Here is a 13,443-nt window from a genome sequence, read left to right as displayed (position 1 = left end):
ACTTGTTTTTTTTTTTCCTCTTTTGCTGCTCTCTTATACACTAGGGTAATGACTAGGGTTGACTGCACTGTTAAACAGTGTTGTAGTCATCTGTTATTCTGGACCTTGGGAAGTTAGAAGTGCAGCATAGTTTGTCTTTAAGTGAGAGACGACTTGGAAGTTGTACTACTTTGTGTCACATTCATCGGCCCAAATTTAGGCACATGTCTGCAGCTAGATATATAGGAGGGAAGGTGAATAATACAGTTTTAAGATAAGAAGTTGTATTTATAGATAAAACTCCAGTAGGAGTGGAGTTCTGAGTTAAAAAAAAAAAAAAAAGAGGAAAGTGGATACTGGGAAGTTTGTTGTCTCTTCTACACTACTTTTTCTTTCTTGGTTTACATTTTGCTGAAATATATTTTTTAGTAATTTATGTCTCAAATACCTTTATTTAACTCTCACTCGTCAGTGATACTTTAGGTCAATATTAAATCTAATTTGATGGTTATTTTGCCTTTTAAAGATCCTATTTCACTGTTTTCTTTGATACTGCTGAGCAGTCTGTCAGTGGAATTCTTTTTCCTTTGTAGGTACTTTGTCTTTTCTATCTGATAACTTAAAAACAAATTTTTTTTTGTTTATTTGATGTTGTACAGTTTTTTTGCTAATAGATATTTAGTTATGGGTTTATCTTTATTTTGTTTATCTTGTTCTCAGAAGACACATTTTTTGTAATTCACTGAATTTTGACAAATATATAGTTGTGTAATCATCACTATTATCTCCCCTCCTAGTTATTGACCTGTTTCTATAGAAGGGAAAAAAAGTGCTTGTTTCATAAGACAGATGATAGAAATAAACTTTCTCATACATTGACTTAAAAATTCTGTCAAAAAAAAAAAATTCTATCTGTCAGATGCTCATATTGAGGTGTTCTCTAAAGAGTTGAAAATAAGAGTTATTGGAGAAGGTAGGTTTTATTGGAGAAGGTAGGTTTATAAGAGGATAGAGATTTGGAGTTATTTCAGTAGAAATGGGAGTTAAAGTTATTATATTTAGCAATTTTTAAATAAAATTCATTTACTTCTTCTTCCTGTCTTATTTTCTGCCTTCCCTCCTCCTTTCCTTCACCCATTTTTCCTTTCCCATAGTTGTTGGAGAAATATGTGCTTAAACTCACAGAGTTCTTACATTTTTAGAAATGTATAAGCAAATGATTACACAAGTAGATGTTGTTTTAATGTCAACCAGGAGAAATGTAACATGGGATTTTCCCAGCTTAAAGACACACTGTTTCCCCCAAATTATGAGCTGTTTGCTTGGAACTCAAAGTATATTTTCCCATTGAAGCAATAATATAAAGAGTTCTCATAACAATCCCATGAAATACTATTTAATTTAAATATTACTAAATATGTTTTTGTAACGTTTTTATGGAAAACTGTATTCTACATCATGAATCTATGGACATAATGGAGATAATATTCTAAGGTTGATGGTGATTGGTCTGAAAAGAAAAAGCTGAGAAGGAAACGAATCAGAGTTTTTAACCATACAGTCATCCATGTGGTTAGCCCAACATTACCTAGGGACTGCACATAAGTAAAGATAAGTAAGTTTTAGGTACAATCATAAGTTTATATTCTGATAGGGGAGATAGATCATATGGATAATTGTGATTTAAGGTAATAGGTACAATGATACATGTTTTTAATAAGATATAGGAGTGGCATAGAGGGAATACATTAACTCTTTTTTTAGGGATTAACTGGTCAGAGAAAACAGTAAAGAGGTGATACCTTAGTATGATTTTGGAAGATAAATAATAGTTTGCTTGATGAACCAGTAGAACTGGAAGAGGGCATTCCTTGACGGTTTGAAAACATGAAACAACATAATATGTTTTTGGAATGACAAAATAGAGCGATATTCAAAGGAGTAGAAAGTATGAGTTGTGTAAGGATGGGAGAGGAAATAGGAAGGAATGAATTGTAGAAGTTGGTTGATGATGTCTATAGGAAGGTGAATAGAAGGATAGACATAAAACCTGAGGCTTATTACCTGTTCTATCTGTTGGATTTGAGGAAACTATGTTCAAGAATAATTTCCTAATGAAAGTAGTGTTTCTCATTTTAACTCTGTCTTCACTGAAGCCTTCAGTTGTAGTGATTTCCCAATTCTTTCAGAATCATCAGATAATTTCTCCTCTCTGATTATTTACTTTAAAGGATATATCACAAGCATTTTTGTAGTAAACAGAAGTCTCAGAACAAGTCAAGTTTAAATAATTTGGAAATTTCTAAAGAAGTGGATTCCTAGCTAAATTGATGATTAAGTTTTATACTTGAATCTGCACAGTCTGTTTCATATTTTATGACTTGAGAAAGTTCATATTTTATGACTTGCGTGTTATAAACAGTGCTGTATACTTGTTTAAGCATTTTTAAAAGTTCATGTAACATCTAGGGGGCTAAATTATTTTTAGGAAAGAAATCTAACTTCCCAGTAATAATTTATATGACTTTACATTTTTATTGGTTCAGGATAGATATGTATCTGGCCCTCTGTTTTCTTAAGAATCACATTATATTTACTCTATGGAAAATGTCATTAAGTCATTTTAATAACTTATTTTAGTAGTTTCTCCTTACATTTCTTGGGAATTAATCAAGATGTTTAATTGCTTATTTATGTGCAGTTTAGTTGAACTATTATACTAAATAGAGAAAATAGCACTTTCTTTGCTCTTCTAGTTTCTTGAGTTACTGTAATTAAACTGAGACATATGTAACCATATGTTACCATATGTTATCTTGAATGAATTTTCTATTTAATTTATTTTGAAAGTTTAAAAAAATCCTTTTCAGGTAAATAAGAGATACAGGTAAGAGAAAGAGGTTGAGTGGTGTTTTTTTATTAATATCGTGTTTAAGTAAGTGCTACTTGGTAACGCTGGTCAGGAAACACTAAGCAGAGAGATGCCTGGATGGCTCAGAGCCTCTGCCCTCAGCTCAGAGAGGGATCCCAGGGTCATGGATGGAGTGCTGCATCAGGCTCAAGCCTGCTTCTTCCTCTGCCTGTGTCTCTGCCTCTCTCTCTGTGTCTCTCATGAATGAATAAATAACATCCTTAAAAAAAAAAAAGAAACACTGAGTGGATTTACTAGTAGATCTACATGTTTTGGGTCATTAAGCTGTCATTTCCCCCTTCTTTGACATATTGGGGTGGTCTAACTTACGTTAAAATTTTTACAGAAAAGAAATTCAATATTAGCGGCATTCCTTCCTTGTTCTTCCAACAGTTTGTCAACACATTACAACTTCCATGTTTCTCCTTTTGTTTGCTTAAGCTTTTACTAAAACAATAACCTCTTATCACTTTCAGAAAAGTACTAAAATAGGGGTGTTTTTAGTTGAGAAGCTGGCTATCTTATATTAAATGGTTTCTCTTTTAGGTTTCTTTTGTTATCTGGTGATAAAATCTTCTACATTTTAAATTGTAATTTTGTGCCTTTAAAATTTTTCAATTAATTTAAAAAATTAGCTTTGGTGACTTTATATAAATACTGAAGATGTTGCTGAGGCAATTGTTTATTTTTTTATGCTGTATCTTCTCTATGAGGACCCTGGGAGTGGGGTAAGGAGCTCTATAGTGCTATTATCAGGAATAGTTGTCTTCTCTGGAGCAGTTGACTTGCTTTCATCTTATGGTAGTGTTTTCATTTTTCTCAGTTATTGCAGTTCATCTTACTAAAAAAATGTTTATGTCTTTGTTGTTTACCTTGTTTTATCTATGATTAGACTGTTCTTTTCCTGAGGTTTTTTTTTTTTTTTAATTCAGCTTTATTCAGCTATGACTGACAAAATTTTAAGATGTTTAAGTGTACATCATGGTGACCCAACATACATATATACTTTTCCTGATTTTTAAGAACTGAAACTATCTCTGTAATGTCTTTAAAGTATTTAATCTTTTCTCCTTTTTACTCTATTCTTGGCCATTTGTGAGAGCTTTGTCTAGGGTAACAATTTAAGGAGAAATAGATTATGGACTTGATTATGAATGTCTTCCTGGTCGAATTTTTAAAATATTACTTTTCATTGAACTAACTGTAGCAGGCTCTCTACTTCTAAAAAGATAGTATTTTAAAGGTTTGAAAATTGACCTTTAGAAATTCAGAATCAGTTCTTCCATATATACAACATTATTAATAAGGTTATAAAACCAGGCTAATTCACAGCCTGGCCCATAAAATAAACTGTAATCAAACCAAAGGGAATTACAGCTAAATTGATATGATGAACTTGTACTTATTTTACAAGCAGATACTTGTGAAAAATCTAGTGAGACACTTGTACAAATTTTGAATGGATATTTCAGATACTTTCAAGAGCTTTTGAGATTAATGATACTATATCAAATATACTTCTTTTTTTTTCAAATATACTTCTTAAAAATATATTTATTTATTTGAGAGAGAGCACAGGAGGGGAAGAGGAAGAAAGAATCTCAAGCAGATTCCACGCTGAGCAGAGAGCCTGACATGGGACTAGATCCTATGACCCTACCTGACCTGACTAGATCATGAGCTGACCTGAAACCAAGAGCCGGATGCCTAACCAACTGCAATACCCAGGCGCCCCAAGTCTACTTTAACTTTTAAAATATCAAGTGAAACAAAAATTTTAAAAAAATATATATTTCTTCAGATTTCTTGACAGCCATATTTGTGCATTCTAGGAAAATAGTCATTGAGATGGGATCAACAATTAGATCTCTTTTTTGTAAAAGTTATTAGCATTGTTAGAATTATAAGTTAAAAATAATAACAACAATAATAAATTATTTGTTACTTTTACCACACAGCAGTGATAATATATTATTGTAAAATAATAAAATATGTTTGATACAATACCTAATATGTTCATGCTAAAGTGATATATTCTCCAAATTTTAGTGTAAGTTAAAACTGTTCGTCTATAATTTTATAATTTAAAGGCAGTTTCCATCCTAATAGCACTTATATATAATATAAGCTGGTCCATACCAGTTTTTTAATTTGTTCTATTTTGAAATACTATACACATATTAATGTTTTAATCTGTTTTTCATTACAAGAATATACTATTTTAGCCACATAGGCATTTAATACCTTTCCAATTAGCCTATTAGGACCTTATTGGCATTTTGCAAAATAACCATATCTGCACACACACGTACATACATTATACATTATGTGATCATACATATTATTCTTTGCAGGGGGGAAGTGGTAGAAGGAACAGGGAGGGAAAAAGTTTTACTGTAAGAAGTGATTAGAAACTGTTAAGATTGTATCTGTGCATTCTTTTTCCTCCTTTCTCTTCTGTCTTCATTGTCATTGAGGGGCCTAAGAGTGAGAACAGTTGGAGTGAAGAATCTAGGAATATGGAAGCATATTTAGCAAGCTAGTTATAAGTGTGTGTGAATGAATGGTACACTGGGAGGACAAAGCAACTAGATCTCTACTGTTTCCTCTAGTTACTTATATTTGAGAAAATCCCCCATAACTCATCTACCTTGTAAGCAACAGTTTGGCCTAGAGAATACTTTTTCTCAATAGTACAGTCCTGCCCATGGTTGCTGGCTGGCAGCAACAGAGTTGGAACTCCTTAGAGTGCTCTGAAAAGATAGTTTGAAGTCAGAATGTTGTTTGGATGTTTGTAAGTTTGGTATTTTAATTTATGAAACTGGGAGTACTCAAATGGAAATGCTAGTGACCAAAATACCTGAAGATTACATGAGGAAGTGTTCCCAATTTCCATGTGAAATGTTCATATTCTGCATATAAGCCTTTATTTTAAATGTGTCATGCTTTTACTACTAATAACTAAGCCAATAAGAAGAAAAATAACTGCATATATATAATTTATGACAATATTTACAAGCCTAACCCATCAGAAATACATGTTGTTTTAGCTACACATTTTAAATCAGCCAATTTTTTACAGTTAGACTCTACTTTCAAGTGTACTTTCTGATTTCCAGGTGATAAGAAGAAGCATAGTTTCAAGTGCATTGTAATGTTGAAGTTGATTTAGCAGTCAATTTGTTTTCATTTCAACTCTTTAATTGCTGTTTGCCTAGGAGATAGTGATCCTAGAAGACTGTCAACTTCCAAAAGACATTTTGAAAAAACAAATACAATTTGCTGACCAAGAAGCTTCATTAAATACTACAGGGAATCTCCAGGTTCCCCAAGAAAGTCAAGATCCTTTACCAGAACAAGATTTTGAAATGTCACCAAGTAGCCCTACACTGCTTCTTCGCAACATAGAAAAACAGGTAACGTGAAATAAGAGTAATATGTGAATGGCATGAAATAACTTTTAATCAATTTTATAAACCATTCAAATAAACTTGTATGTCTGCTCAGGATATTGGCTATTAAGATTTGCCATTTGACATTAAATACAATTAAAATGTGGTATATGATGAGTCTCTCTTACAACATTGATATAATTAAGATTATGTAAACATATAAAATATTGGTACACAGCCATAGGATGATAACTCATTTATACTAGAATTGGAAAATCTTTTTTCTAACAAAATTGCTCTTCACTGGAATTTTTTTCATGAGGAAAGAACAGTGATACCAAACCACTTAACAGATCTGAACAGTTGTCTAATCAATTTATTGATAGAGATTTTTAGTGAAAGATACTAGAATATGAATTATTTCATTAAAAAAGCAGTTATGTAAATAAATGGCAAATAAACCCCTAACAAATTATTTTGATTCTAAAGCTTTTCCTGATATTTAAATTCTATTATGGATGACTCCAGAAGTTTTATTACTCTATCTATCCTTGGAAATCACACCATTTATTTTTATTCAGACTTTAGTGGCTCTTGAACAAACCTGGCTTTCTAGGAGTTTGTTAACTTGCAACCAGTCTGAATCTGTTGGAATATACCCAGTTGGAATCACAACAGCAGGATTCCCTTGTTCCAGTAAGGTGGCTTCATGCCTGTCCACATCTAATTTTTCAGGGTTTTTCCTAACATATATTGTGAAATAATTTAGTATTAGGTTACTACTATTTTATTCTTGGTAAGTCAGAGTATGGTGCAATGCCTCTCACCGCGTATTTGTTAAACTACATTTGCCTAGCATTTTCCTTAATTGCATAATTGTTCCAATGCATAATCAAAATACTTTTATGAATATTTTGTAATTCAGAAAGTTATTTTTTAATTATCTAATATTAAATTGGAATACATTTTACCATATAAGTGTATTTTAAATAGTGTTGGTTATGTTCCCACTTCCCTCTCTTTTCTCTCTCTTCATCCCATACCATCACTTCCCTTTCAGTTTAGCCCTAATTGTTTCACACTCCAGCATAATGTATTTGCTTGGTCAGTCAGGTCTTCTGTTTTCTCTACCTGTAGGTCACTACTTATCCTTTGGAAAGAGATTTTTTTATATTTTTTCTTTCTCCTTGGTAGCACCAATTTGTTTTATTAGACAGGAGTTAATATTAGAACTGGCTAATTTACAGGGTCCAGTGCAAAATAATATTTCATAGCTTTTTGTTAGAAACAATTTTGAAGAGATTTAAGTCCATGACTTAATGGAGGGCATTAACCAAGCATAGGATCCTTCTGAGGGCAGCGCTATGCGACTGCTTACCCATGAAGTTGGCCCTGGGCGTTATGTTTATTTTTGGTCCCGTTGCTGACAGGAGTGCCAGATGCTTTGAAAGAGAAGGGAACCAGGAGTTAACGAGATCAATGACAATGCCTCTACATACAGGGAGAGTAGAGCAAAAGGATAAGAAAGGGACAGCAGTGATCTCTTGTAGAGGTCTTTGGCAAACTGCCTATGAACAGGTCATTTGCTCTTGAAACATATGCTAGTAATGTTTTTATAAGCCAATTAAAATTGTTTTCAAATACTTGCTGAAGAGGATTGTGAATTAAGTGGCAGGGATTGCAAGCCTGATACTATGCATATTGTTCTTAAGATAATCTGTTGATGTATAACTGTTTATTGACCATAGTGGACCTTAAATATAGATCAAGTATTGGATGATTTTAATAAATTAATTTTGTTAGAGGAATGTTTGGTTTAACAAATAAAATTTATTTATGTATCTCAAAAGCAATTAAAGAGTTGGCAGTTGGGGCACCTCAGTGGCTCAGAGTTTGAGTGTCTGCCTTTGGCTCAGGTTGATCCCACAGTCCTGGAATCTAGTTCTGAATCTGGCTCCCTGCAGGTCATCTGCTTCTCCCTCTGCCTATGTCTCTGCCTCTCTCTCTGTCTCTCATGAATAAATAAGTAAAATCTTTAAAAAAAAAGTTAGCAGTTAAAATACAAGGGTACTATTGAGTTGATTACTGATTTCAGTTTTATTTTATTTTATTTATTTATTTTTGATAATAAATTTATTTTTTATTGGTGTTCAATTTGCCAACATACAGAATAACACCCAGTCCTCATCCCGTCAAGTGTCCCTCTCAGTGCCCGCCACCCAGTCACCCCCACCCCCCGGCCTCCTCCCCTTCCCTGATTTCACTTTTAAAAAATAACTTACTGGTTTATAGTATTAATGTGTGCCTGCATTGTTAGATAATGTATTTGATTCATAAGTTAAAAGGTGACTTTATGATAGAACTTTAAGTAATTTAAGATAGATTTCACATTGGTGTGTTTGCATTAAAAACCTTGTTATCCAATAGCTATTAAATGTTTTAACTTTCAAGTTGATTAGTTTTTGTGTTTAGAGTTCAAATTGCACCTCCCTTGATTTTACTTTTTTTCTCATTTTTATTATGAATTTCTTGTCCCAAACATGGACTCAGATATTTGAGGTTTGGGAGGGGCTAGATTGGTTAGTGATTATATTGTTCTTGGCCAATTAGTCACACATACCTATCCAGTTACCTCCCAGGGTTTAGATGATTTTTAATGATATTCTTGGCAATGGAACAATGAGAAGAGTGTATCAGTATTTCAGACTGAAATATATGAGATACTTTATGAATTTCTTTGTATGACTGAGCTAATGAATGGTTAAGTGTATAAAGAATCTGTATTGATTTTGAAAAAGGGCTTTAATCTAAAAATGAGTAATAATTTTTAAAATGAAGTCATGAGGTATGTATTTTTCAAGAAAATAAATTGTGAAAATATTTTAGGGTCTTTTTCAAAGACTTTTTGAGGAATTCAAATATTAGATTTACTTCTATCATTCTTTAGTCTCATTTTTTCTAACAGCATGTTATTAGTTTCATACAAATGAAAAATTTAAAAATAATTATTTCATGTACCCCTCTGATAATGGAATATCTTTCAATTAATAAAATTGGTGAAATAGGTTTATATATTTTTTTAAAAATCATACATTAAGTGAGAAAATCAGGTTTTAGAAAATTGATCTGACATGATTTAACTAAAACTATGTTTCTATGTGTGTATATGCATGTTGTATATACTCTCATGCTCACATATACTCAAAAAACAGTCTAGAGAGATTAGGTGTGTAATGAAAATAGTTGTCATTTTGTAGAAACATACTGTTTCCACTGTTGTGGGCTGAGTTTGTTATGACTGTTACAGGTTGTTGTTTTGAGAATAATTTAAAATTTTTGATATTTATTATATATTACAAATATATTATGTATATATAAGTTGGGAATAAGGATCAATGAAAATTTTGAGTACTGGAAAAAACCTGATATTTTTTAAGTTAGGAAAAACATTAAGAAACTGTGGCATTGGTTTCGAGTCTGAATTTGAATCCTAGCTTCATTTCTTACCAACTTTATATTCCTTATTCAAGCTGCTTAATCTTTTTTTTTGCTTCAGTTTTCTAAAATCAATGTAATTGATCTTAATACTAGTAATATTAGTAGTTCTAATATTAACTATTAGTCTCTTTGCAGGTTAATCTAATAAAGATTAGAAATAATCTAATTTAGTGCTTTGTGTGGTGGCTGGCACATAGTAGGCACTTAATAAATTACAATTATAATTTTGTTATTATTAACTTGTCTGCCTTAAAATACTCTGTAGATGCTATAAGCTAAATTCAAATATTTTGGGAGGATAGGATGTATAGATAAAGGAACTGTAACAAAAATGGATATAGAAAAGATAGGATACTTTAAAATGTAGATTTACATATAAAAGTAGAAAAATTTGTAGTGGTATAAATCATCTTGGTAGATTAAAATGTTTATTAAAATATAAGCATTTACTAAAAGTATGAGACTTAACTCACATTTCTTGCTTAGCAGTAGTAAAGTTTCATTGTTTTCTTGCAGAGTGCACAGTTGACAGAGATCATCAACAGTTTGATTGCCCCCCTCAACTTATCCCCAACTTCATCACCCCTGTCCTCCAAATCCTGTAGCCATAAATGTCTGACTAATGGCATTTCCAGGAGGTAGGTATCAAGTGGGATCGTTTGGCTTCTAAATTTGGCTTTGTTTATTTTATTTATTTTTTGATCTTTTAAGTAGTATAGTTGCTTTTTTCTTCTTAAGCACTATTAGAATACAATCAATAGAACATGGATAAATTTTTAGATGTCATCAAACTTATATGATTAATGTAAACATAAACCAGAGACTGCGGGAGCAAATTTTCCAGGATGTAAAATGTTTCTGAAAAAGAAAAATGGTGATACCTTTGCTACAGAAGTACTGCATTTTTTTTAACATACCTTCCATTTTGTACATTTTATATTCTTTCGTTCCATACTGCCCTTTCAATATTTATTTATTTATTCATTCATTCATTCATTCATTCCAAAACATTTTAAGAAAAAAAGACCCTATATATAGTTTGGGCACAGGAGATTGGTAGATACCATCCATAAAGTTCAGGTAAAGTTTCATTTGATCATTTAGATCTCAGCTTTTATAAGGTAAACATTTTTTCTGAATGCAATTAATATAGTAATTACTATAATCTTTAGCAATTTATTATATCAGCAATTACACACACACACACACACACACACACACACAAGATCTTAATTCTTTTGTGAACAGCTTTTTTTTCTTTTTTTAAGACTTTATTTATTTATTCACGAGAGACACCGAGAGAGTGCGAGAGAGAGAGAGAGAGAGAGAGAAAGGGAGAGAGGCAGAGACACAGGCAGAGGGAGAAGCAGGTTACGTGCAGGGAGCCCGAAGTGGGACTCCATCCCCAGACTCCAGGATCATGCCCTGGGCTGAAGGCAGGTGCTAAACCACTGAGCCACTCAGAGATCCCCATAGACAGCTTTTATGTCCCTTTTATTTTGCTTATTTTTCTATTTTAAAGATTCAAGTAGAATTAAAGATGCTAATAGAATATTATTTTTCTAATTTTTTTTCAAATAAAATTCTAATGTGGCTTCTTTAGCTGCCATGGAGGACTGAGTGTAATTTAGTATTGGGAAATATTTATATTAATAATTATATGATTTATTGCTAAATTTTGTTTATTATAACATGAAAAGAAAATTTATTCTCTGGTAAAAATTATGTGAAGTAACCATCACATTTTTCATGCGATTAGAGGATATAAATTCTCTTAAATATATTGTTATTTGGGCTTTATTTCTGATTTGCTATTTTGAAAATCTAATTTTTAATACTTTCACTGTTTCATTTGTGCTGGATAATTTATTCATTGTCCTGTCACAGAAAAAAGTTCTTCTATTAGTTTTGCTTTACGGTTTGTTGATTTTAATATTCATTCCTTATATCACTGATGATTTACTTTGAAAGCAAAGATTCTCACATGTTGTATAAGGCAACTCTGATATCTTCATTTATGAGAACATATGCTAATTAAGAAAGTCATAATTTGTTTTTTAAAGAGGAAGTTATAATTATAAGTTGAGCCATTAAATACCATTAAATTGATGTGCAAACATCATGATTTGGGTCAAGCCCATTTTGGTAACATTTTTACCTAACCAGACATTATACTATTACATATATATATGTATGTGTGTACATATTTTCATTTTAATGTACTTGCCTATATTTTTGGTTAGTCACACAGTATTTATTACATAACTATTTGTTATATGTCATGTAGTCAAAGTGCTAGGTTACAAAGATGAAACAAGTCTCTACTTTTAACTAGCAGTCTCATAGGTGAAGTATAATTATTCAAAATATGTAATAATAAAGGAATTGTGTGCAGTTATTTGAATACTAGATTTTATTAGCTTTCATAGGTGAAAAGATACCTTATAAAGATACATGGTTCCAAATGAAAGTAGTGTTAACATTGGTTTTATTTACTTAAATCATGATACTTTTCAATTCTTTTTTTTTTTTTTTCTTTTCAATTCTGTTTACTAATAGTTCAGAGGTTCTTGTTGAAATCTGCTAGTAATTGCCCTCTTTCCTGATGTCAGGTATTTGTTCTTACAGGTTAATTGGAAGGCTTATTTTAAAAAGTTTATAATAGGGACTAGGGGGGAAATGAAAAAAAAAGTTTATAAAAGGCTCAAAAACTACTTAAATTCTTTTTAGATTTAAGATAAAAATTTATTCTCCAACTTTTTGAAGTATTCTGATATGCAAGTGCTTTAATTAATTTTATTAATTACTAATTTATTTACTTCGGGTAGTAATGGACAGTTTTTCAGTATGCTTTCTATATAACATGAGTTCCTTTCAAAAAGCATTTTCACATTTGTTGTCAAAATATACTTTTCTTGAAGAAAAGGTTTGGTTTCCTAGCATTTGCAGAAAATGTAATACAGCTACCTTTCATCAAACGAAGGTGAGTGGGGTGCCGAGGGGGCTCAGTCCATTGGGCATCTTGATTTCTGCTTGAGTTACCTCCGGGTTGTGAGGTAATGAGATCAAGCGCCACATCGGGCTCATTGCTGCGGGCATAGAACCTGCTTAAGATTCTCTCTCTCCCTCTCCACCACCCCTCCCCCTACCAAAAAATTGAGCAAATTTAGAATATTAGAGTTTTTGTTTAAAATGTGTAATTTATCTTTAAGTTTAATAACTGTTTTTAAATCTTTTGCTACCACAGACTTCTGGTTTCATTAAATTTTTTGTAAAAATTCTGTTTATGAGAATATATACCATAATAATTCTATTTAACCAAGAACATAGAAACTGGAATATATTGCAGATAGAGTAATAACTTTGAAGGAAAAGACAATTTTGAGGATTTATGGTGGATGTGTCTGTCAGATGTGAAGGGAGGTACTGAAAAATGTCTCTTGGTTCTGCCATTGAGACCTCAGCACCAGCAGTGTAGTGGCATGACGAGAGAAGAGATGAGAGTGGGCTGACAGAGAACTGGAGAAATAGTAGAGAGGAGGAGTGCACTTTCAAGGTTGTTGACTGTAAAGGCTATAGTAGGATGGATGTATAAGATCAAGAAAGGTATTTTTTGTTTTTAAGATGGAAGTAATGTAAGTATCTTTATTAAAATGAAGGGAA

General features: G+C 31.9%; 1 protein-coding gene and 1 long non-coding RNA gene across 16 annotated transcripts in view; one reads left to right on the top strand and one right to left on the bottom strand.

The window, feature by feature from the left end:
* KANSL1L (KAT8 regulatory NSL complex subunit 1 like) overlaps positions 1-13,443 on the top strand; it is a 130,594-nt gene that overhangs the window by 43,820 nt on the left and 73,331 nt on the right. For all 11 annotated transcript variants that reach the window (XR_007408966.1, XM_049106736.1, XM_049106737.1 and 8 more), the window contains 2 exons: positions 6,109-6,306; positions 10,297-10,418. Coding sequence is in view for 10 of the 11 variants with exons in the window: in XM_049106736.1 (XP_048962693.1) it covers positions 6,109-6,306; positions 10,297-10,418 (320 nt within the window). In the remaining variant the exon portion in view is untranslated. The remainder of the gene's footprint in view (positions 1-6,108; positions 6,307-10,296; positions 10,419-13,443) is intronic.
* LOC112656322 (uncharacterized) overlaps positions 1-13,443 on the bottom strand; it is a 90,785-nt gene that overhangs the window by 14,620 nt on the left and 62,722 nt on the right. The gene's annotated exons all lie outside the window — the stretch shown is intronic.

This window comes from Canis lupus, chromosome 37 (assembly GCF_003254725.2).
Source record: "Canis lupus dingo isolate Sandy chromosome 37, ASM325472v2, whole genome shotgun sequence".
Lineage (NCBI taxonomy): Eukaryota > Metazoa > Chordata > Mammalia > Carnivora > Canidae > Canis > Canis lupus.
Note: the sequence above shows the minus strand (reverse complement) of the source record. Positions and strands in the feature narration are given on the sequence as shown.